Source organism: Scyliorhinus torazame, chromosome 15 (genome assembly GCF_047496885.1).
Source record: "Scyliorhinus torazame isolate Kashiwa2021f chromosome 15, sScyTor2.1, whole genome shotgun sequence".
NCBI classification, from domain to species: Eukaryota; Metazoa; Chordata; class Chondrichthyes; order Carcharhiniformes; family Scyliorhinidae; genus Scyliorhinus; species Scyliorhinus torazame.
In genome coordinates, this window is record NC_092721.1 from 89,797,973 (window position 1) to 89,822,351 (window position 24,379).

Here is a 24,379-nt window from a genome sequence, read left to right on the forward strand (position 1 = left end):
TGCAATAGTTAGCACTACTGGCTCACAGCGCCGAGGACCTGGATTCAATCCTGGCCCCGGGTCACTGTTATGTGGAGTTTGCATATTCTCCCTGTGTCTGCATGGGTCTCACCCCCACAACCCAAAAAGATATGCAGGGTAGGTGGATTGGCCACGGTAAATTGCCCCTTAATTGGGGAAAAAGAATTGGGTACTCTAAATGTATTTTTAAAAAAACTAATGATCTGGTGGCAAATAATATTATCAATCAATTTTAACTGTAGACTGGATGAGAAAAAAAATCAACAAAATGAGTCTCACTACTTGGATTTTTTGACGTCTGCACTAATTAACAAAGTATAGCACAATATTTCAGATTTCTTTGGATCATTCTAATTCGTGCAGGTGTATGTTATTCAGATGACTTGTCATGGGGAGGGGAAAGTTAAAAAGAATGCCAAATGTTTTGAAAGAGAAAGCAGGAAAAACTAATCTGCAGGTCCTGCCTTTATTCTCTGTTGCGAAGGGATTTGGAATGTGAAGGTTGCTGAATTGTTAAAAATAATATGAGGAATCTGTCTTCAAGATTACATTTTTGCTGAAACTGAGAGGTTGAATAAACTCTGTTTGTTCTCACTGGAACGAAGGAGGTTGAGGGGCGACCTGATAGAGGTCTACAAAATTATGAGGGGCATAGACAGAGTGGATAATCAGAGACTTTTTCTCAGGATAGAGGGGTCAATTACTAGGGGGCATAGGTTAAGGTGCGAGGAGCAAGGTTTAGAGGAGATGTACGAAGCAAGTTATTTTTACACCAAGGGTAGTGGGTGCCTGGAACTCACTGCCGAGGAGGTGGTGGAAGGAAGGACGATAGTGACGTTTAAGGGGCATCTTGACAAATTCATGAATAGGATGGGAATAGAGGGATATGGACGCCGGAAGTGTAGAAGATTTTAGTTTAGACGGGCAGCATGGTCGGCGCAGGCTTGGAGGGCCGAAGGGCCTGTTCCTGTGCTGTACTTTTCTTTGTGCTTTCTTATGCCATGATCTCTTTTAAAATTCAAAAAACTGGCAGAAAAAATGGACGGGACTTTCTGGCCCTGACACTGGTGGGCATTATCATGGGTGGGGTGGGGAACTGTGACGATACCGGCTGGTGTCGGGGCCAGAATATCCCACCCAATGAGACAGTCATCTCTTCTGTCAGAAGAAAATGGAAAGCCTCGGAAGTGTTTAACATTTGTGTCAGTTGTGGTTCTTAAGAAGTAAAACAACATTTTTGAGCTTTAGAGATGGGGATAATGTTGTACTTGGAAATTACCTTTATATCAGCTTGTTAAGTATTTGTACAATTTGTTGTTTCTCAAACAGGAGCAAACACGGAGCTACTAATTACATTCCTGAACAGTTTCTGGATGATTTCCTTGACCTTGTCATTTGGGGACATGAACACGAATGTAAAATCTCTCCCACAAGAAATGAACAGCAGCTCTTCTATGTTTCACAGCCTGGGAGCAGTGTTGTCACTTCTCTTTCTCCAGGCGAAGCTGTCAAAAAGTATGTGCCTTTTTAAAAAAACAAATTCTACCTTGCTATAACTTTTTTAACGTTGAGATGAATTTGTTACTGTCAGCAATCTAATTTTAAAAATTGGATTTTGATCACTGATTGCCTGACGAGGAGTTGCAGATTGCCTCATTGAATCATTACAACCCTTGTACTAATGGATGTTTCCACACTGGTGTTAAGTGAGGAATTCTATGGTAGCACGGTGGCGCAGTGGTTAGTACTTCTGCCTCACAGCGCCAGGGACCCGCGTTCAATTTCGACCTTGGGTGACTGTGTGGTGTTTGCACATTCTCCCCATGTCTGCATGGGTATCCAGTGGGTGCTCTGGTTTCCTCCCACAGTTCAAAGATGTGCAGGTTAGGTGGTTTGGGCATGCTAAATTACCCCTTAGTATCCAAAAGGTTTGGTGGGGTGTGGGCCTAGGTAGGGTGTTCTTTTGGAGGGTCAGTGCAAGCTTGATGGGCTGAATGACCTCCTTCTGCACTGTAGGGATTCTATGATTCTATATTAACCCAGCAATAATGAAGGAATTATGATATACGTCCGAGTGAGACTGCTATGATGTGGCTTGGGACCTTGGAGGTGATAATGTTCCTAAGAACTGGTCAACTCTTGTGCTGCTAACTTAATGTTTTGAGTTGAGATTTCACTGTGTTAACTTAGTCTAAGGTAGAAGTTTCTCGACACGTTCACATGTAGCAAAGCAGACAAATTGCCTACCCAAACAATACAGATAATATATAATGGACCACTTGCAATGCGAACTGGTCCTTTCAACGTAGCTTTTGAAATCTGTTTGTGAGAGATATGGCAGATGTGAGTTGAATTTATTGACTTGATTATTTATTCAGCGACATGGTAGCACAGTGGTTAGCACTGTTGTCAGGTCCCAGGTTCGATTCCCAGCTTGGGTCACTGTCTAAGCGGAGTCTGCACGTTCTCCCTGTGTCTGCGTGGGTTTCCTCTGGGTGCTCCGGTTTCCTCTCACAAGACCCGAAAGACATTCTCTTGGGTGAATTGGACATTCTGAATTCTCCCTGTGTACCCGAACAGGCGCTGGAATGTGTCCATTGGCTGCAGTATTTTTCTGGTCACTTAAAATTATTCCATTTTCATCACATTCCACTTTGAACACCTCATTTTTATCTAGAACTAAACCGAATGTTAAAAAGCTCGTAGTATAGAGTTTCACGCACCAGGAGTACATCTGTCATTTGGGTGCAAAGGTCAATGTGCTTATCCTGTCAGATGCATTGACTTTTTGTGATGAATAACTATTATACTTTCCAGCAGCATGGATTTCTAAAATTCACTTCAATACCTAGATCAAAGTGTGCGTAATTGAGTCAGAAGCGAGAGATATTGACATGGAATGATCGATCCTTGGCTATCATCAATATTTATGAAGTTTAGTAGTGATATTTATGAAGATTTATTGCTCTTGATTATAGGCACGTTGGCTTGTTGCGAATCAAAGGGAAGAAAATGAACATGCGGAAGATTCCTTTGAAAACAATTCGCCAGTTCTTTATTGAGGATGTTGTTCTTGCAGATCACTCTGATATATTTAACCCAGATCATCCCAAAGTCATGCAGAAAATCGAGGCTTTTTGTTTGGAGAAGGTAAGCCGGTAGAATACAATAAGTCCTTTCTTGATCTGAGTCAGACTGCAGAAGACAATTCTGAGCTTGTTCTAAAATATTCTCCATGGAGACTGCAAATTGTAGTGAGTGCCCTTGGTGTCACATAATCTTTGCAGTGCAGAAGGAAGCCATTTGTCCCGTCGACTCTGCACTGGCTCTCTGAAAGAGGATTCTACGTAGTCCCAGTCCCCTGCCTTATCCCCATTCTTCAGATAGCAATCCAGTTCCCTTTTGAATACCTCAATCGAACTTGCCTCCACTACCCTCAGGGAATTAGTTCCATGCTCCAGCCACCCTCTGGGTGAAATAGTTTCTATCCCATCACTTTTACTAATTTTATGAATGATTTTGAATCTGTGCCCTCTAGTTCTTGATGCTCTCTTGAGTGGAAACAGTTTCTCACTATTTACCCATTCATACTCCTCAGAATTTTGAATATTTCTGTCAAGTCTCCTCTTGGCCTTCTTTTCTCCAAGGAAAACAATCCTAACCTCTCCAACCTATCCTCATAACTACAATTCTTTATTCCTAAAACCATTCTTGTGTATCTCCTCTGTACTCTCTCTAATGCCTTCATATCCTTCCTCGAGTATAGTGACCAGAACTGGATGCAATGCTCCACAGGAGGCCTAACTGGTGTCTTATACATGTTCAATATGACCTCCTTACTCTTGTACTGTGCCCTTATCAATAAAGTGTCAGATACTTTATAGCATATTAACTGCTCTCTCAACCTGCCTTGCCATCTTCAATGACTTATGTACATCTACACCGAGGTCCCTCTGTGTCTCCATTTTCTTCCTGCCAAATGAAATACTTCCCGCTTCTCGACATTGAACTTAATCTGCCTGAATTTAGTCTGTCTGATCCACCAACATGTCAATGTCCTTATGAAGTTCAAGACTTTCCTTATCACAGTTGAAACATTTTGCATCATCCCTGAACACCACAGTCTAGGTAATTAATATATATCAGCAAGAACAGGAGTCCCAATACTTACCCTTAGGGAATTCTACTACATGTCTTCCTCCACTACGAAAAACAACCATTTATCATTACTCTCTGTTTCCTATCACTCAGATAATTTCTTATCCAAGTAGCTCCTTTCACTTTTATTCCATGAGCTAGAATTTTGCTCACAGGCTTGTTGTATGGCACGGTATCAAATGCCTTTTGAGAATCCATATAAGTTCCATCAACAAAGTTGTCTTTATCAACCATCTCTATTACCTCTTCAAATCACTCCAGCAAGTTAGTCAAACATGATTTTCACTTAATGAATCCATGCTGGCTTTCCTTCATTATCCTGCACTTAAGTGACGATTGATTTAGTCCCAAAGAAGTTTCCAGAAGTTTCCTTACCACTGAAGTCAAACTGACTGGTCTGTAGTGGCTGGATTTATCCTTGCACCACTTTTTGAACAAGGGTGCAACATTTATAGTTTTCCAGTCTGCAACAGCACAGTAGCAGCCTGAATTCCTGAAATTGGTCTGCACCAACACTGAGAATGACAACAGTTTCTCCACACAGAATGAGTTCATTCGCACCGGAAGGCACAGGGTATGCACTTACCCCCATCCTTCCAAAGAATTAAATTGTTCACGATGGAAGACATTAATTCTGTGCCAATCTCCACCCTTCTGGAGATGTTATACTCCTTAGCTCAAGATCACTACGGAATGCACAGTGATCTGCATGCTTGCACTGTGGGTCATTTAGGGATATTTGTATACTTAAACTACAGCATTTAATTTAATTTGATTTAAATTTGTTTTTTTTTTCTTTGGAGAATTTTATTTATCCTTAACTGGAATACATGCTATGCATTTACAGAATAAAATTAATATTGGGACAGTCTTAAATGGGTAGAGACTCAGGGTAAGATCAAACTGAAAGGATTCGAAGTGTCGTTTGTGGCACGTTTTGCTGGGAGTTTCCTGCCTGCTCTGTCGGCGAGTTCTCCACTGCTATCTAACCACATTTAGTCACTTTTTTGGGCCTTGGGGTGTTTCTCACCGCTGAAGCCCAAATCAACTCCTCTGAGATCGGGACGCCATTTTGAAAGGGTGCATCTCAAAGTGATCTTGTGGGTCCCCCACACTCCCCACCCATGGGCAGTGACACCCCCCACACATATGGGCATATCCCCCAAGTGATGACACCCTGCTATGAGGTTGCTGAGGACCCCCCATTTCAGGCTTCCTACGCCCCCTTCCAGGACCTCCATCCAGCACCCCCCCACCAACCCTTCATACCTTCTTCCATGGGCATGTCCCCCCCCCCTTCTCAGGCCCTGACCTTTGGCAGTGTCACCCGAGCACCTTGGGTGACAGGGCCAAATTGCCCAATTTGCAGGCCTCCTCGGTGCTGTTCTGCCTGGTCCACGATTGTGTGGACCAGTACCAACGGCACCTGGCTGGGTACTCGCTGGGGGGGGGGCGTTAGATGCCGGGAGCCTAGTAGATCCCGGGTAGGCCTAAGTACGTTCTGAACCTGCTTAAGCACGCGTGGCTTGGTCGTGCCCATTGTGGGCGAGGATCCTGATCGTGCTGTCTCGTGAGCGGTAGACCTTGCGAGGCATACTGGCTGCCAGGAAGCCCGTGTGAAGCTTCTTCCGGCATCTACCTTAATTGGAATACATGCTATGCAGTTACAGAATAAAATTAATATTGGGACAGTCTCAAATGGGTAGAAACTCCGGGTAAGATCAAACTGGAAGGTTTCGAAGTGTTGTTTGTGGCGCTTTGCACTCCCGTTTGGGCACGATGCGGCTGGCAAATCATGCCCTCAATATTTTGTTTAGACAATGAATAGTTCTTTTGTACTAATTGAATAATAGCTCCTTTTATTTGTCTGTTTGTATTCATCCTACAGGTAGAAGGAATGTTGGATGTTGCTGAAAGAGAACGTTTGGGAAATCCACGCCAACCAGAAAAGCCCCTAATAAGAATGAGAGTTAGTGCTTTTTTTTATGGCGTCGCCCTTTATAAAATGCAAATTGGAATTGGCAGAAATTAAAGCCAATTTTGAAGAACAAAGATGCTAAAGGATATTTCTTTTGTGGATAAAATATCAGGACTAGATATCCTTTTGGGATGTGTAACAAATATATTCACTATTCTGTCTAAATGAAGTCTCAAGTTTGTTACATCGAAGAAGGGCCTGGGAGATGTAGTGCATGCGTCATTAAAGGTGTATAATCGATGCAGTGAAGGGGAATGAAAAACAAATCTAATTGGTGTAAAACAAGCTGACATTGCAGTTGGGTGTCATCACCCAAGGCCAATTTCTGCCTTTCTATTTGATTTGTGTACAGGAGCTTGATCAGGTCACATCTCGAATACTGTCTTGACCTCCGCTAAATGAGGATATACATGCCTTGATAAAGGTTTCACCGAATCAGTGTTTCATCATAACTTCATTGCTTTGTACTCTGTGCCTTTGTTTCTTAAACCCAGAGACCTGCAGCACAGTAGCAGTGGGCAGCACTGTAGCACAGTGGTTAGCACTGTGGCTTCACAGCGCCAGGGTCCCAGGTTCGATTCCCCGCTGGGTCACTATGTGCGGAGTCTGCATGTTCTCCCCGTGTCTGCGTGGGTTTCCTCCGGGTGCTCTGGTTTCCTCCCACAGTCCAAAGACATGCAGGTTCGATGGATTGGCTATGCTAAATTGCCCTTAGTGTCCAGAAAAGGTTAAATGGGGTTATTGGGTTATGGGGATAGGGTGGAAATGAGAGCTGAAGTGGGTCAATGCAGACTTGATGGACCGAATGGCCCCCTTCTGCACTGTATGTTCTATGCTCTATGCCTCTTTAACCTTTATCTCAACTTGCCCTAACATCTTCAATGATCTGTTTGTATATACCCCTAGGCAGGTCTGTTCCTGCACCTGCACCCCATTTAGAATTGTATCTTTATTTTTTGTTGCCTGTCTCCATTCTTGCTACAAAAATATATAATTACATACTTCTCTACATTAAATTTCATATGCCAAGTTTGTGCCCTTTCCACACTCATGTTTTCTTGAAGTCTCACTCTATCCTCCTTCACAGTTCACAATAAACTTTGAAATTGTGCCATGCATAGTCAAGTCTTGACTATTAATATATATGAAGAAAAACATGGTCCTGGTAACTGATCTCTGAAGAGCATCACTGTATATTCATCCAGCCAAAAACAGTTGTTCACTACTACTCCCTGTTTTCTATCAACATTGCGTCCTTACAGCCACAATCCCTTTTGTATCATGGGCTGCAATGTTGCTGGTAAGCTTACTATATGGCACTTTTTTAGAAGTCCAAAATGCACTACATTACCCTCATCGATCCTCACTTGTTACCTGAGCAAAAAGGTTAAGTTAGTTAAACATGATTTGCCTTTCGCAAACGCGTGTTAGCTTTCCTTAATTAATCCACACTTGTCTGAGTGACTATTAATTTTGTCCAGGATTATCATATCTGAAAGCTTTCCCACCACTGAGGTTAAACTGACTGACCTGTAGTTTTTGCATTTATCTTTGCAGCTTTTGAACGAGGAAATTTGTAATTCCCCAGTCCTCTGGCACTACCCTAATCTAAGGAGGATTGTATGATTATGGCCAGTGTGTCGGCAATTTTCACCGTTGCTTCCCTTAGCCTGAGATGCATTCCATCCTGTCTGGTGACATTAATTTTTGCCTTTGTAATCCCACCTCTTTTGCAATTTTCAGCCTATCCAGTATCTCAACTCCCTCCTCATTCACTTGGGTTCTAGCTGCATCTTCTTCCTCGGTAAAGACAAGTGCGAAGTGCACATTTAGCTCCTCAGCCATGCTCTGTTTCCATGTGTGGATTCCCTTTTGGTTACTAATCAAGCCCCACTCTCCTCTTGCTAGCCGTTCAGTCTTTTATGCATAGAGAAGACTTTGGATTCTCTTATATTTTGCTGCCATTCTCTTCTCGTGCTCTTTTTGCCTGCCATTTTCTTCTACATTTCCCTTCTGAGTTTTCTACATTTGGCCTGGTTTTACTTATATTATCAACCTGATAGCCATCATACACATCCAGGGGCCGATTTTGAGCTTGTGTTTGCCATCAGCGTAAATGGTGACGGGGGCCCCAAATCCCACGTGCATGGTTCCTCATTTTCCCTGCCCACCCAGGGAAAATACCTCCATGATGGGTGATGTAACTGGCTGGAAACCTCGTATCCATATATTTTTAATAAATATCAGTCAAGGGTTTCCCAACCACATAATTCCTCCCTCGTTGAATATTCATATGTCATGTCGGTGAGGTTTACAACAGGAATATAAAATTGGGAATCAATTGAGGGGAATCTGCTGGGGGTGCCAAGGTAAATATAGCCCCCGGGGGGAGAGGGACATGCCGAGGCACTGGCCCCTAGCACCGGTGCACAGTGCCCAGTTGGCAGTGCCAGGGATGAGACCTCTGGGGAGCCCTATGAGAATGGAGGAGAGCTGATATCTGTGATAACGGTTGTGAGAGTTGCCCCGATACTTTTGTGGTGGGGTGGGGGTGGAGAGAGCCCTGATACTTCCATGGTTGTGGGCGGGGGAAAGAGAGCCTGCATATTACGTGGTTTTGTGTCGTGGGCAGTGGGGTGAGGAGAGATAACCCAATACCTCCACGATGGGGGTTTGAAATGAAATGAAAATCGCTTATTGTCACAAGTAGGATTCAAATGAAGTTACTGTGAAAAGCCCCTAGTCGCCACATTCCGGCGCCTGTTCGGGGAGGCTGGTATAGGAATTGAACCATGCTGCTGGCCTGCCTTGGTCTGCTTTAAAAGCCAGTGATTTAGCCCAGTGAGCTAAACCAGCCCCTCAGGGGTTTCCTTGATGCTTGTGCAGGGAGGATCCTCCGTGTCCGTTGGGGGGAGTATTATTTTCAGCACAGAGCTGGGTGCCCTTTAAATATGGCGCCCCAATCACTATCAGGCCCCATCTTGCCAGAGTGAAGGCAAAAACCACGTCCCCAGATTTTCTGTGCACAGCGTGCCTGAAAGTCTGGTGTGAAAACTCGGCTGTGCATCTGGAGAGAAACATGCTGGTTTTCAGCCTGAACCTGGTAAAATTCCGTCTCTTTTTCTTCATCTTACTCTATATATCTGTCCTCATGCAGGGAACTCGGGCTTTGTTTGTCCTACTTGTCCCCCTTGTGGAAATGTACCTTGACCTGCAGCCCTTTGTTCAATTACAGTTTGCCTGCCAATCTGTCATTTAGCTGGGACACGTCCATTCTCAGCCCTCTGAATTTGGCCCTCCTATAACTAAATATTTTTAAACTTTAAACATAAACTTGGAGATTTGTTTGAGGTCTTTTAAAAATAAGATTAAACAATGACCACTTGTGTGGGTCATTTGAGATAGCCAGATTAAGGAGGACCAGGGGACATGTGAACTTTTCATTGATATATTTGTTATTTTTAAAAAATATATTTTTATTACGGTATTTGCAATTTTTATAACAATAATAATAACAGCGACATAAACATGGTGCAATAAACATTTCCACCCCCCTCACAATCTTCACACCCGAACCATAAAACAACAATCTGCCCCCCCCCCCCTCCGCTGACATTTTAATTTTCTCGAGAAAGTTGACGAAAGGCTGCCACCTCCGGGAGAACCCTAACATTGACCCTCTTCAGGCAAACTTTATTTTCTCGCGACTGAGAAACCCAGCCATGTCACTAACCCAGGTCTCTACACTCGGGGGCTTTGAGTCCCTCCACATTAATAAGATCCGTCTCTGTGCTACCAGGGAGGCAAAGGCCAGGATGTCGGCCTCTTTCACCCCCTGAACTCCCGGATCTTCCGACACTCCAAAGATCGCGACCTCTGGATTCAGCACCACCCGTGTTTTGAGTACCGTGGACATTGCCTGAGTGAAACCCTGCCAAAACCCTCTAAGCTTCGGGCATGCCCAAAACATGTGGACATGATTTGCTGGGCTTCCCACGCACCTCGCACACCTGTCCTTTATTCCCAAGAACTTGCTCATCCGGGCCACCGTCATGTGTGCCCGGTGGACTACCTTGAACTGTATCAGGCTAAGCCTGGCCCATGATGAGGATGTATTAACCCTGCTTAGGGCATCCACCCACAGACCCGCGTCTATCTCTCCCCCTAACTTGTCTTTCCACTTGCCCTTGAGCTCCTCCACCGGAGTTTCCTCCGCATCCAAACGTTCCTGGTAAATATCTGATACCTTCCCCTCTCCCAGCCATGTACTGGAGACTACTCTCTCCTGTATCCCCCGTGGTGGCAGCAGCGGGAAGGCCATAACCTGCCTTCTCAAGAAGTCTCTTAGCTGTAGAATTGCCTGCTGGCAATTCAAATTTATCCTCCAAGGCTTTCAAGCTCGGAAAGCTCCCATCTATAAATAGATCCCCCATCCTCCTAATTCCTGCCCTTTGCCATCTCCGGAATCTACCATCCAACCTACCCGGTACAAACCGATGGTTATTATAAATCGGGGGTCGCCCCACATATATTAATTGAACAAAACTTGAGACTGAACTTAAATTGAGTTTTAATATCAATTAGCCACTTTTATTAATCTGTCTACTGACGATTGGTTTTCTTGTACAGAATATTAAGACGTTTTCAACTTCACCCTGCAGGAAGCTTAGTCGAAATGATTGTTTCTCTCAATTACAGATAGGTTGAATTCAAGATACAGTAACAGTTCAAATCAAATATGCACAGTATATAGACAACTGCGCAATTTAAATTAGATTTGCAAAGCAAGAGGACAGAACAGATTTTAGAGAATAGGTTGAGTTGATTCTAGAATAACTTTTTTGTCTCGTTACCCAACATTTTAAGGGAATTATTATCTATGAAGTCTCAGCCCCTTCAAAGCTTTAATTGGTCTGAAATCATCCATAATTCTTCTAATTTGATCACACGATTTGTCTGTCAACTGATCGAAACATCATTTTGGTCATCTTAAGAAGTCCCTTCGGCAAATTCCTTTTGTGGGGTGATTTCTGTAGTTATCATAGAATGGCATGGTGTTATCCTGGACACATAGCTGAATGTCATCCAATTCTTTCTAAGACAAAGAATTACTCATGTTCGTTTCATTGGTCAACTTGACCTTGCCAGCTTTGGCATCATCATATCTGATTCCATTTTATGTCAACTATGAAATGCCATGGCTGTAAGCCAGCCCAAATTCTCGAACACAAAGAGCTTTTCTCTCAAATTGACCCTGGAGACGTTGCAGTTTCGTTATCGGATCTTTTAACAAGCAGTCAGCTATTCCTCAAGTTATGGTTCATTTAAAACTTAGTTATCATGATTTGATTTGATTTATTGTCACATGTACCGAAGTACAGTGAAAAGTATTTTTTCTGCGGCCGAGGAACGTACACAGTACGTACATAGTTGACACAAGAATATTCAACAGGGAACATTTGCAAATGGTACATCGACAAAACAGTGATTTCTTTAAATAATTCCTTCCTTTACCCCTTTTTACCTATATAAAAAGGTTAGTTTCTATCAGGACACAAGTACAAGTTACTGAAAGCACAGAGCTGGGTTATGTTAGGAGGTTCTGCATTTGCAGTGACATTTGGATTAAGTTGTCAGAAAGTCAATTGCGTTTTTCCTAGATTGGCTAAAGATTATTTTTACCCTTGATGACTATGTGGAAAGTGGGGAATAGGGGTAATTGTGTGCCGTGTATGTGTGTACAATAAGGAAATTAATGAAGTGAATCATGTCCTACAACAGTGACTGCACTTCAAATATATTTAATCACTGTAAAGCTTTCTGCAATGTGCTGGGGTTGTGAAAAAGGCACTATCTAAATGAGTGTTTGTTTTATAAGGCTTTCACCCCTTGAAAAGGAATTGTTAGTTTGAAATTAAATTTTACATAAATTTTTAAGAATTGCACCCAGATAGTTGAGTTTAATTGTACTGCTTTTGACTTAATGCAGTTCCTCAGAAATGTTATTTGGTCATTTTTGAGTTTGTTACATTTGGCTGATTTATGTACAAGATGTTTAAGGCTTTATATCGCATTGGTAGATCATAATTGACAAAAATAATATCAGCATGGTTTCCACATGCATTATTCATTAGCTAGTTTATTACAATCAATTGTATGCTTTAAATTCTGGGCAAACTAATTTATTGATGAATCTAAAAATATCCAGGGAGCGAACATGCCAAGTAGTAATTCCATTTAAAATTGGTTTAAACACTTTAGTACAAACTGAAATATAAGCTGTACTGAATTCTGCAATTTCTTTCTTTGGTGTACTTTAGGTGGATTACAGCGGGGGATTTGAACCTTTCAGTACCCTTCGATTTAGCCAGAAGTTTGTAGAACGAGTGGCCAACCCAAAGGACGTCATTCACTTCTTCCGACATAGAGAACAAAAAGATAAAAAAGGTAGGCGTGCAGTTTGTGGTCAGCAACATTTGCACTGCCCCACAAAATTTACTTTGGACTTTTGGCAGCCGTCTTCTGGGGCGACTGATCTTGGGTGGGCCCAGCTGCTGCTCGGATGTCCCAGGTGGTGTGGAACCGCCCTTTTCTGCCCACTAGATGCACCAGGGACAGGAGGGGAGGGGGGTATCCGACGTGCGGCGGTGTACCGGCACCTTCCCTGCGGGAGTCACTGGCACGGGCCCCATCACCGCCTCCTCCCTCTGGGTGCCCGATGGCTCCCGGTGTACTCCCATGAAATGGGAGTATGAGCAACTATCCTCTGAGGTTCCCCGCCATCTGCCACTGCCAGTCCTGGAGGCCTGGCTCTGGTCTCGACCAGGAGCTGTATGCTGGTGACCATGGGGCACAGGGAGTGGACCATCGTCTTCTGGGACTGCGCCACATCACCCAATGACTGTGCCACCACCTTCTGGGTCTGTTTCACATCAACCAGTGATTGCGCCATCTCCCTCTGATACTACGCCAGCTCCCTCTGGCTACGCCATGTCAGCCAGTGCCTGTGCAATGCCGTTGATGTTCTCAGCCATGACCTGCTGTGACTGGCCACGCCCAGAAGCACCACTGCGATGTCCAGGTGGCTCTGGCACATGGCTGCCTGTGAGTCGGCAAACTTGTCCTGGGCCTCAGCCAGTGTCTGCACAGAATGCCACACAGGCCTTGGACATGCTGATCCATAGCCAAAACCGTCCCACCCCCAATGCCTCCACCGCGGACGCCACCCATGTAGTGTTGGCCTGGGTGGCACGCATGGTCAACACCACCTCCTGCTCCTGCACGCATTTGGACTCCTCCAACTGCACCTGTAGGTACTGGATGCTCGCTGACAACCCATCATGTAGCCCAGGCTCTGCGACTGCATCTCCACTATAGATGGGGCTGTCCGTTCCAGAAAGCCGGAAACCCATCTGGGCGGCAGCTAGTCCCTGGAGTCGGCCCGCCCTCTGACCGTCCGCCCCCTCGTGTTCCTACCTCCAGCTGCTGTACCGGATCAACTGTGTGGTGTGCACCAACGGGTGTTCCAGGAGCCTCTTCACACAATGACACCCACCAAGGTGAGTGTCGCTGGGATGGTGGAGGGTGTTGGAGACAGCTGTGACACAAAATCAGCGTCACCCTCTGACTCGAGCTCTGGGTGTCTTGGGTCGAGGCTGCTGTCCGAGCTGCTCTCGCCATCAGTACGGGGGGTGGGGGGCTGGAAACCGTGTTGGACAGTCCTCGCATGCAGCCCAGGGGTGGGTAGCTGGTGGCCGCAGTGGCCAGGGCAGCTTGTCAGCCTCCTGAGTGTCAATCGCGAAACCGGCCAGTCCGGCACCGTTTCTCATTGGAATCGATTGTGTTCCATGTGGCGCCGGTGCTAGCCCCTCAAGGTCGCTAAACCGGTCCAGGTGTGGCGCCAGTTTTGCTGTCGTGGAACTCCATGAATCCTGCGCTGGAGTCAACACTTAGTTACCATTAGATCTTGCGAGACGTAGTGATCTGGATCTCGCCCACAATGGACGGGACCCAAATCTGCATATTAAAATGTGCAGTTAGGATCTGACCCCGCGCTTCGGAGACCCTGAGCGAGCGCCAGTTAGTACTGGTCTCACCAACGTGGACCAGGCATAAGTGCACTCAGGCGGTGGGGAGGGGTCTCCCAGGTTTTTGGGGGCCCCCTGGGTGATCGGGCTCTGTGCAGGGTGGTACCCTGGCAGTGCCACCTGGGCACCCAGGCAGTGCCAAGGTGCCCAAGTGGCATTTTGCCCATGCCAGGGATTGGGCATTGGGATTTCTGCCCTTATGAGGTGGGGTGGGAAGGCACAATGACCTACTTAAAGGTGGGTTGGGGGGGGTCCGGAGCCCCTGGTGGGGGGTCTCTAAAAAGGTCTTTAAAAATAGCATCCCGATCTCTTACTGCGCTGTCAAGTGGAGCTTGTTAGTGCAGGAAATGGCACTGAGTGTGGCCTCAGCAGGGCCTTCTTCTCCGAGACAAAGCTAACAGTGGAGTGACGCAATTTTGACAATTTCATCAGGATATTGACAGTTAACCACACATCTGTCCCTTGCTTGAAGCTGCTGTAACATTTTCAACGGTCAGTGCCAGTCCAATTATTTTGATGGTCTCAGCCCCTGGTTTGAAAAATTGCAAGGAACAGAGAATTTTTCTTCTTCAATTTATTATAAAACCCATCTAACTGTGCACTGCATTCAATCAAAGTTGATCGACAATTCTTTCTCTTGTTTGATTTTGTGACAGATGATGCACAGATTAATTTTGAAAAAGTTGCAAGTAGATCTTCAGAAGGAATGACATTAAGAGTGGAGGATCTAGTCAAACAGTATTTTGAGACTGCAGAAAAAGTAAGTTAATGCCGCATTTACTGTGGATCAGCTAGTTCTGAGTGGGCAAGATTCTCTCCTCCCCGCTGCATGTTGGTCGGTGGCTCGGGATCTTTTGTCTCGCCGCTGTCAATGGGTATTCCCATTGAATTCACCCCATGCTGCTGGTAAACGTGTGGTGGGGTGCACTGTCAGTGGGACAGGAAGATCATGCCGGTGTGAACAGACAGAAGATCTCACCCAATATCTGTAAAAAGAAATTTTAAAAATTAATTGTTGAATTACATAAAATGAACCTCTAACATTTGAAAGTTGCACAAAATGTGATGAAACAGGTAGCAGACAAGAAATCCAAAGTTTGTAGTTTTGCCAGTGGGGATAAAGTTTTAGTGTTGTTACCAGTGGTAGGGGAACCTTTAAAAGCTAGGTTTTGTGGATCGTATCAAATTGAAAGGAAATTAAGTGAGATGAATTATGTGGTAAAAACACCAGATAGAAGGAAGACTCACCGAGTGGGTCATGTGACTATGCTTAAAAGGTACTTTGAAAGGGAAGGAGAGAAAAAGGAGGAGGTTTTAATGATTCTAACTCAAAGTGACGAACCAAATCCAGATGACTGTGAATTTGACATGCCTCAAATTAAATTGGAAAATGAGGATGTTCTTAAAAATTGGGGTGAATTGTTAAGTTACCTTCCAGAGGAAAAACGAACTGACCTGAAAGAGTTATTGATATCACATGGGCAAGTTTGTAGAGCTAAATTGGGAAGTACTAAAATGGCTATACATGATGTAGATGTGGGAAATGCTGTTCCTATCAAACAACATCCATATAGACGTAATCCTTTAAAATTGGCACAGGCTAACAAAGAGATTGAGAGTACGCTTACAACTGGCATAATTGAAGTGGGTTGCAGCCAATGGAGCTCACCCATAGTGATGGTACCTAAACCAGACAGTACCCAACGGTTGTGTGTGGACTATAGAAAGGTGAATGCAGTTACAAGAACGGACTCTTATCCTGTCCCACCATTGAAGGATTGCATGGAGAAAGTGGGACAATCTGCTTTTATTTCCAACTTCCAGACATGGAAAGAGCATTTAAAACATCATATGGAGTTCTTCGATCGACTTCACGAGGCGGGTTTGGTGATGAACCTAGCCGAAAGTGAATTTGGAGAAGCCTGAATCACTTTCCTTGAGAATTTTCCGATATCTTCATGACAAAGGGAAATAATGCAATTTCTTAGCATGAATGGCTTTTATCGAACAGTTGTGCAAAAGTTTTGTGGCGTGATTACTCCACTGATGGATTTGGTAAAGAAACTTTAAAAATTTCAATGGACCGCGGACTTTCAGCAGGCATTTGACTGCCTGAAAGCTGTGATCACCAATGTTCCTGTATTGAAGAATTGCAAGGGATTCTGTGGTCAGATTGAACTAAAGTATCTGATTCTAAAGAGAAATGCTGAGGAGTAGAGGAATGGATGGATCGTGCAGAGACTTTGTTCAAAGAGACTGTCAATGGAGAAGGTTTTCGGTTGGAGGAAGAAGAACAAAGAAAAATGGACTATATTATTATACCTGTTTGCATGTGTTGTTTATTTTTTTAAAACAAAAGGTATATTTACTGTGTACATTTCTTAGTGGATGGTGCAAAAGTGAAAAATGAAACCATCTTGAAGTTGATGGTTTATTTTTTTTTCTTGGGGGGGGGGGGAGGTGTCATGTGAGGGTACCTTTAAGACATGGGTGTTTAAGCAATGTACCTTTAAGAAAACAGTGATGTCAGAGAGTGGGTGGGGCTGAGCTCAGGTCAGCCATTTTGCAGGTTTTTAGTTTCAGTTTAAAAAGCAGTGCTGGTGTGTGTCTGTGTGTTTCCAGAGAGCTGCAAGTTTGAAAAGAGCTGGGTGTGTGTCTGTGTTTTGCAGTGAGCTGTATCTCTACCATGAAAGACTATCTCTGGATCATTTGGGTGATTTAAAGTAAAGCCTTTAACCTGATGTGCTTTTGTTTAAAGGTGTTAAGTCTCTTGGAAGTTTGAAGGAACAGTTTAAGGAGTTACTTACTGTTGCAATATTTTCTGAGTTATCTTTGAAGAAATGGGTGTTAAGAGATCCAATGTTTATTTAAGATGTTAAGTTGAGTTTGTCAAATAAACAGTGTTTTGTGTTAAAAAACCCACGTGTCCATAATTGTAATCCAACACCTAGGGAAAAAGCTGTGTGCTAGGAAAAGCAACAAATACATTAAAAGGAGAGGTTGGTTGAACTCCATGATACTCCATTTTGGGGTTCTGTAAACGCCTCGCCATAACAGCTGCATTTGGAATTCCTCTCTTGCTTGGAAAAGTGACTAAGTGTTTAGATAGCAGTGGGATACTCGCTGATAGAGCCAGGGAGAAACTCCCAGCCAAGCCCACCTGAAATGAGAAACTGTTCCATTAAATCGTGCCCGTGGTGTCACATGTCTTTCATTTCTCCAATTGGGGAGTTCCTGCAATGCATTAGAGATACTATTCCAGATAGCAAAAGCAGTTCTGCAGATTCCAGGTTTGCTTTCTTTTCTAGTAAAAGATGTATCCATTGTTTGTTCCTTCAGCTACCTCTTCCCAGAGAAGTGGTTCTTCGTGACGGCAGGATGTTATTTTGGAGTCTTAATAGTTCATGTGATAAGATTGTAATTGTTTTGGGATGGTTGCCCTTGAGATTATCCATGAGTGTTCTAACATTCCTAGTTTCAAAATTTAGAGTTTTCTTTCTTTGACCCCATGGTGACCTTGCTGTGTGGTTCTCAGCCAGAAGTGGGACATGCTATTTTTACGGCATCTTTTCTAAACCCCTCCCCATTTGCTGTCCAGCAACCTTTATGCATCTGTCATCTGTGTGCAAATTCTTGACCAAGGACTCCCATGTTCTCAGCCTTGCCCCTGTCACCAATCCTCCTTTGCCACAGGACTTGGCAGATAGGCCCTGGTAGAAGCTTGCAAGTGACTTTGTTTATCTTAGGGTGCTGTTTTTGTCCACCTAACCGTGACAGATTGGAAGTCATTTTTCAGTGACTTGTAAAACCACGATGTCTGGGACCATGTTGCTGTGACAGCCGCCTTCTGCCTTTGCAGGCAGAGTTGGAAATCTTCTTTTGCTGGTTCTGATATTGAAAACATTTTGGATCGCACTTTGTCTGGCACCTCCTTCTGCCTTGCAGCCATGGGTGGCTCTACCAAGAACAAGGAGCCCTCCACAGCATCGTTCAAAGGATTATCAGAATGCACAAGCATCTTCACCGTGACAAGATGGTGATCTACCCTCACTACATGTTGCAACTGTTCTCACTGTCTGCACTTAAGTGCTCCCTTACAGGTTTTTGAAGACTGGAGTCCAGGCGTTTGGAGTCCCTAGCCTGTGTAACCGCAAGAAGTGATTTCTTGATGCTTCGTGAAACAACAATTTGATCTCCCTGCTGCCTAATACTTGTTGCTATTTCATCTATCTTGTTAACTCGATCCTCATGAGGTGGATGTTTCGGAGCTGCTTTTTGAGTACATGACATATCACAACAGAGTTTGAAGCTTGGACATGACTTCCCTTCTGAATACACATCATCTTATTCATGAGATCCCCTCATTTGGTCAAGAAAGGAAATTACTTTGACTCTTGCCTGCCATTTTGATAATGTTGCAGATAAATAACGGAGCTTTACAGCAACTGTCTGCATCAAACCAACTTGTTTGGAAGCTGTTTCCCCATCTACTGCATCTCTACTGTGCCTCTGCAGTGGTTACACTGCTACCTCCTTGTGTACACTCATTGTTTTGATGGTGGTTATTCCTGTCCTCTGTGTTTGTTCATTGCTGTTGATTTAGATGACCATACGATATAGGAGCAGAATTAGGCCATTCAGCCCATCGAGTCTGCTCTGCCATTCGATCATGGATGATGTGTTCCCCATCCCGATTCTCCTGCCTTGATCCCCTTTCCCTTTACAAAGAGAAAAATCTCTGATCGAAATTTGGTTTGCAACCGAATGTGCTTTTTCAAGATGCATGCATGGTGCTACTGTTTTCAGGTGTATATTAACTATAGTTGCCTCCTTTGACACTTTAGCTCCCATCATGTGTTTGAGTTTTAGTTCAGGTATCCACACTGAGGTTATGGTGGCCATGAAAGTGAGTCATGTCTGTCAGCCTTACAGGATTTTTGTGGGGACCTGTGGCTTTACCGATATTGGCCACCCTTGTAAGGTCATTAAACATCTTTAGGCATTGTGTGACAGTATATTGAGGTGAAGTTAGCACTGACTGCCTCGGTCACTTCCCTTCAGAGTACCATCTCCTATACTTCTCTCTAGCTTCTAGGAGATGGACCATCCTTCCTTATTTCCGTGAGTAGTAAGACTACTGATGCATTAATGCATTTGCTGCTGAGCTCCGTGAGGGTATTCCCTTCAATCACTGTCCAGAATTTCACTCCCCAGAGAGTGCTTTCAGCATTTCACAAAGCATATTGCCTTTGGTTGCCATGTGCACAACAGTGTTTCCCTTTGTCCCAGCTCTGATCCTATCAGTAGTAATATTGCTTCAAACCTGTCCTGTGCAAATGTTTAGTTTCCACCAAGGGAGAGCAGCAGTTCTACAGGAGGGGCAGATGGATGGTAGTCCCACCCCATTCTGTGACATTTCCAGTTGCTTAATGGGAATCCACCCAAGGTTTCTTTATAAAATATGTATAGATTGGAAATACTAAGATGTTGTTTTTTTCTCTATAGAGTGTCCGGTTATCACTCTTGACTGAAAGAGGGATGGGGGAAGCTGTGCAAGAGTTTGTTGACAAGGAAGAAAAAGATGCTATCGATGAGCTGGTAAAATTTCAACTGGAAAAGACGCAGCGGTTTTTGAAAGAGCGACAAATTGATGTCACTGAAGACAAAATTGATGAAGAGGTAATTAACGGTAAAGCTTTACAACAAATATCTGCAAATGAAATACTAACTTTCAGGAAAACATTGCACTGGTCAATACAACAACTTTAACTTGGAAAAATATTCCAAGGGACTTCACAAATGTGCAATCAAAATAAATAAAGGCCGAACCATAGGAGATAGTAGCGGGGGTAAATAGAAAACAGTTTTAAATGGCCTTAAAGGAGGTGAGGGTCATGATGAGGCCTCAGGGATTTAGGGAGAGAATTCCAGAGTGTAGGACTTGTGCGACAGAAATCAGATTGTCAAAAAGGGATAAAGGGAACAGGGTTGGTGGGTGGAGGTTCACATGAGGAAAGAAGAGTTTGGAAACAGAGCTTAGTAGGACTGGAGGAGGTTACAAAGCTCAAAAGGGAGCAGTAAGCTTATGAAATTATTTTAATTGTCAGAATTATAATTTTGAGATATTGGAGGCTAGAAGCCTATATAGGTTAGTAAGAAAGTGGTTATCATTGGAAAAAAAAATAATTCATAGGATGTATGTGTCGCGGCAAGCCCAAAATCTATTGCCAATCCCCCATTGCTCTTGAGGAGCTGATGGTCAGCTGTCTTCTTGAACTCCTGTAGTCCATATGGTGAGCATGGTGCTGTTAAGAAGGGAGTTCCAGGTTTTTTGACCCAGTGACAGCGAAGGAAAATTGAAATAGTTCAAAATCAGGATGGTGTGTTGCTTGGAGGGGAACTTGCAGATGGTGGTGTTCCCGTGCTTCTGCTGTCTTGTCCTTCTAAGAGATAGTGGTCTTGAGTTTGGAAGATGCTGTTAAAGGAGCCGTGGCTAATTGTTGCAGTTGTAGATGGTACATACTGCTGCCACTGTGGATTGGATTTGATTCATTGTCACGGGTATCGAGCTACAGTGAAAAGTATTGTTCTGCATGCAGTCCAGACACATAGTTCCATGCATGAAAAAAAGATAGGACATCCATAAAGACACAATGTAAATACATAGACGCAGGCATCGGGTAAAGCATACGGAGTGTAGTGCTACTCAGTGGAGAAGATGTGCAGAGAGGTCAGTTCAGTCCATAAGAGGGTCATTCAGGAGTCTGGTAACAGTGGGGAAGAAGCTGTTTTTCAACCTGTTCGTGCGTTTTCTCAGACTTTAATATCTCCGGCCCGATGGAAGAGACTGGAAGAGAGAATAACCCAGGTGGGAGGGGTCTTTGATTATACTTCCCGCTTTCCCAAGACAGCAGGAGGCATAGACAGAGTCGGTGGATGGGAGGCAGTTTTGCGTGATGATTTTGCTGTGCTCCAGTGGTGAGGGAGTGAATGTTTACGGTGATGAATAGGAAGCCAATCAAATGGTAAATTTGTCCTTTGGTGTCAAACTTCTTAAGTGTTGTTGGAGCTGTACTCATCCAGGCAAGTGGAGAGTATTCCATCACATTCCTGACTTGAGCCTTGTAAATGGTGGACAAGCTGTGGAGTGTTAGAGACCTATTCTTGCAACTATAGTATCTAAATGGCTGGTCCATTTAGATGTTGGTCAATTGTAACCCCAGGATGCTGATGGGAGATTCGGCATTGGTAATACCAATGAATCTCAAAGGGAGATGGTTAGATTCTCACTTGTTGGAGATGAAATTCATTGCCTGACACTTGTCTGGTGCGAATATTAAATGCCAGTTATCAGCCCAAACCTGAATGTTATTCATTTTTTAAAATTTAAGGTGCCGTATTCTTTTTTTTTCCAATTAAGGGGCAATTTAGCGTAGCCATTCCACCTACACTGCACATCTTTGGGTTGTGGGGGTGATACCCACGGATACACAGTGTCATGAGAATGTCACTTTAAGAAATGTTTGGCTGCTCATGTTACTGCAGTGATGTCAGAGTGTGGGTGGAGCTGAGCTCTGGCTCTGCTTTTTAGTTTCACTTTGAGAAAAGCTTGGGTGTGTCTGTGTTTTCTTTGGTTTTGTTTCAGTGTTGGAGCTGAACCAGACAAAGCAGGTGTACTGTTGTTCTCTCTGCCATGAAAATATTATCTCTTGATCATTTGGTGAATTCAAAATTATAAATGTTCTTAGTAGTGAATTTAAACCTGATGTGCTTCTGTTAAAAGGTTTTCTTTTGCCTTCTGGATGTTGTTTGGGAATTTATTAAGAATTACTTAGTGTTGTATTCTTTGGGGGTTGTATTTGAATTGGTGGTTGCGAAGATGTTCGCTGTATGTTTTAAAAAGGTTAACTTGAATTCATAGAATGCTTTAAAAAATACTTTTTTGATTTTTTAATTTTGATTACCACACCTGTAGAGTGGGCCGTGTGCTTCCCATACCATAATCTATTAAACGTTGTAGGTCAGATGAACTCCGTGATGCACTTTGGGGTTCTCTAAACCCTGGCCCATAACAAGGGGGAGAATGTGCAAACTCCACATGGACATTGACCCGGGGCCGGGATTGAACCCGGGTCTTCGGCACCTTGAGGCAGCAGTGCCCCCTCTGAAAGTTTTCAGATCTTGCTGCATTTGGGCTTGGGCTCTGCAGTATCCAAGGAGTTGCAAATGGTACTGAATACTGCCTTCATCAGCGAACATCCATTCTTCTGTTTCCAGCGGGGTGATCATCAGTGAAGATTTGCTGAAGATAGTTGGGCCTAGGACACTACCCATGGAACTTCTGCAGCAATGTCCTGGGACTTTGATTACTGGCCCCCAACGCCTACAACCACCTTCCTTTGTGCAAGGTAATACTCTAAACAGTGGAGGGCTTTTCCACTGATTCCTGTTGACTTCAGTTCTGCTAGTGCTCCTTGATGCCATACTCTGTCAAATGTGGCCTGGATGTCAAGGAAGCCACTCTTAATTCTTTCCTTGTGTTCTGATCATGTTCCTGTTTGGTCCAAGGCTGTAATAAGATCTAGAGCGGAGTCTGCCAAGTGGAACAAAACTGAGCATTAGTGATTGGTTAGAGGATCCAGTTGTTGTGGTCCACGTTGGGACTAACAACATAGGTAAGACTAGGAAAGAGGACCTGTTTGGGGATTATCAAACACTAGGGACTAAATTAAAGAGCAGGTCCTCCAGGGTTATAATCTCTGGATTACTACCCGAGCCACGTGCCAATTGGCATAGGGTTGAGAAAATTAGAGAAGTTAACACGTGGCTAAAGGAGTGGTGTGGGAAAGAGGGATTCCATTTCATGGGGCGTTGGCATCAGTACTGGGGCAGGAGGGACCTGTACCGTTGGGACGGTCTTCACCTGAACCATTCTGGGACCAGTGTTCTAGCGAATAGGATAAATAGGTTGGTCACAAGGACTTTAAACTAGCAAGTTGGGGGGAAGGGAAGTGTAAAGCTATGGACAGTATAATGGTTAATGGAGATCAAGGCAGCAGGTTACGTGACAGGTTATTATGTAGAGATATGGGTTCAAAGACAAGGAAAATTAGGAGAAAGGGTAAGAGGAAAAATAAATTGCGAAAAGTTACTGATCAAGGTGTTAGGATTCATAACAAAGACATAAAAAACAGCATAAGTGTACTTTACCTGAATGTTCGTAGTATACGAAATAAGGTAAATGAGTTGATGGCGCAAATCATCGTGAATCAAGGGCAGCACGGTAGCCTTGTGGATAGCACAATTGCTTCACAGCTCCAGGGTCCCAGGTTCGATTCCGGCTTGGGTCACTGTCTGTGCGGAGTCTGCACGTCCTCCCCGTGTGTGCGTGGGTTTCCTCCGGGTGCTCCGGTTTCCTCCCACAGTCCAAAGATGTGCAGGTTAGGTGGATTGGCCATGATAAATTGCCCTTAGTGTCCAAAATTGCCCTTAGTGTTGGGTGGGGTTACTGGGTTATGGGGATAGGGTGGAGGTGTTGACTTTGGGTAGGGTGCTCTTTCCAAGAGCCGGTGCAGACTCGATGGGCCGAATGGCCTCCTTCTGCACTGTAAATTCTATGATTTCTATGATTTCTATGACTATGATTTGGTGGCCATTACTGAAACATGGTTAAAAGATGGTCACGACTGGGAGTTAAATATCCAAGGGTATCAGACTATACGAAAGGATAGAATGGACGGTAAGGGCGGTGGTGTAGCTTTGTTGTTTAAGGATGGCATCCGGGCAATAGTAAGGGATGATATTGGTGCTATGGAGGTCAAGGTTGAATCAATTTGGGTGGAAATCAGGAATAGTAAGGCGAAAAGGTCACTGATAGGAGTAGTCTATAGGCCACCAAATAGTAACAGGATGGTAGGGCAGGCAATAAGCAAAGAAATAACGGATGCATGTAAAATGGTACAGCGGTTATCATGGAAGATTTTAATCTGCATATCGATTGGTTTAACCAGGTTGGTAAAGGCAGCCTTGAGGAGGAGTTTATAGAATGTGCCCGGGATAATTTCCTGGAACAGTATGTAATGGAACCTACAAGGGAACAAGCGGTCCTAGATCTGGTCCTGTGTAATGAGGCAGG

At 44.0% G+C, this 24,379-nt stretch overlaps 1 protein-coding gene across 2 annotated transcripts in view; it reads left to right on the top strand.

Moving 5' to 3' along the window:
* The window catches only part of mre11a (MRE11 homolog A, double strand break repair nuclease), a 117,937-nt gene that overhangs the window by 42,502 nt on the left and 51,056 nt on the right, over positions 1-24,379 (top strand). For both annotated transcript variants that reach the window (XM_072476417.1, XM_072476418.1), the window contains exons 8-13: positions 1,351-1,536; positions 3,000-3,171; positions 6,068-6,148; positions 12,478-12,604; positions 14,901-15,004; positions 19,750-19,923. In XM_072476417.1, coding sequence (XP_072332518.1) covers positions 1,351-1,536; positions 3,000-3,171; positions 6,068-6,148; positions 12,478-12,604; positions 14,901-15,004; positions 19,750-19,923 — 844 coding nt within the window. The remainder of the gene's footprint in view (positions 1-1,350; positions 1,537-2,999; positions 3,172-6,067; positions 6,149-12,477; positions 12,605-14,900; positions 15,005-19,749; positions 19,924-24,379) is intronic.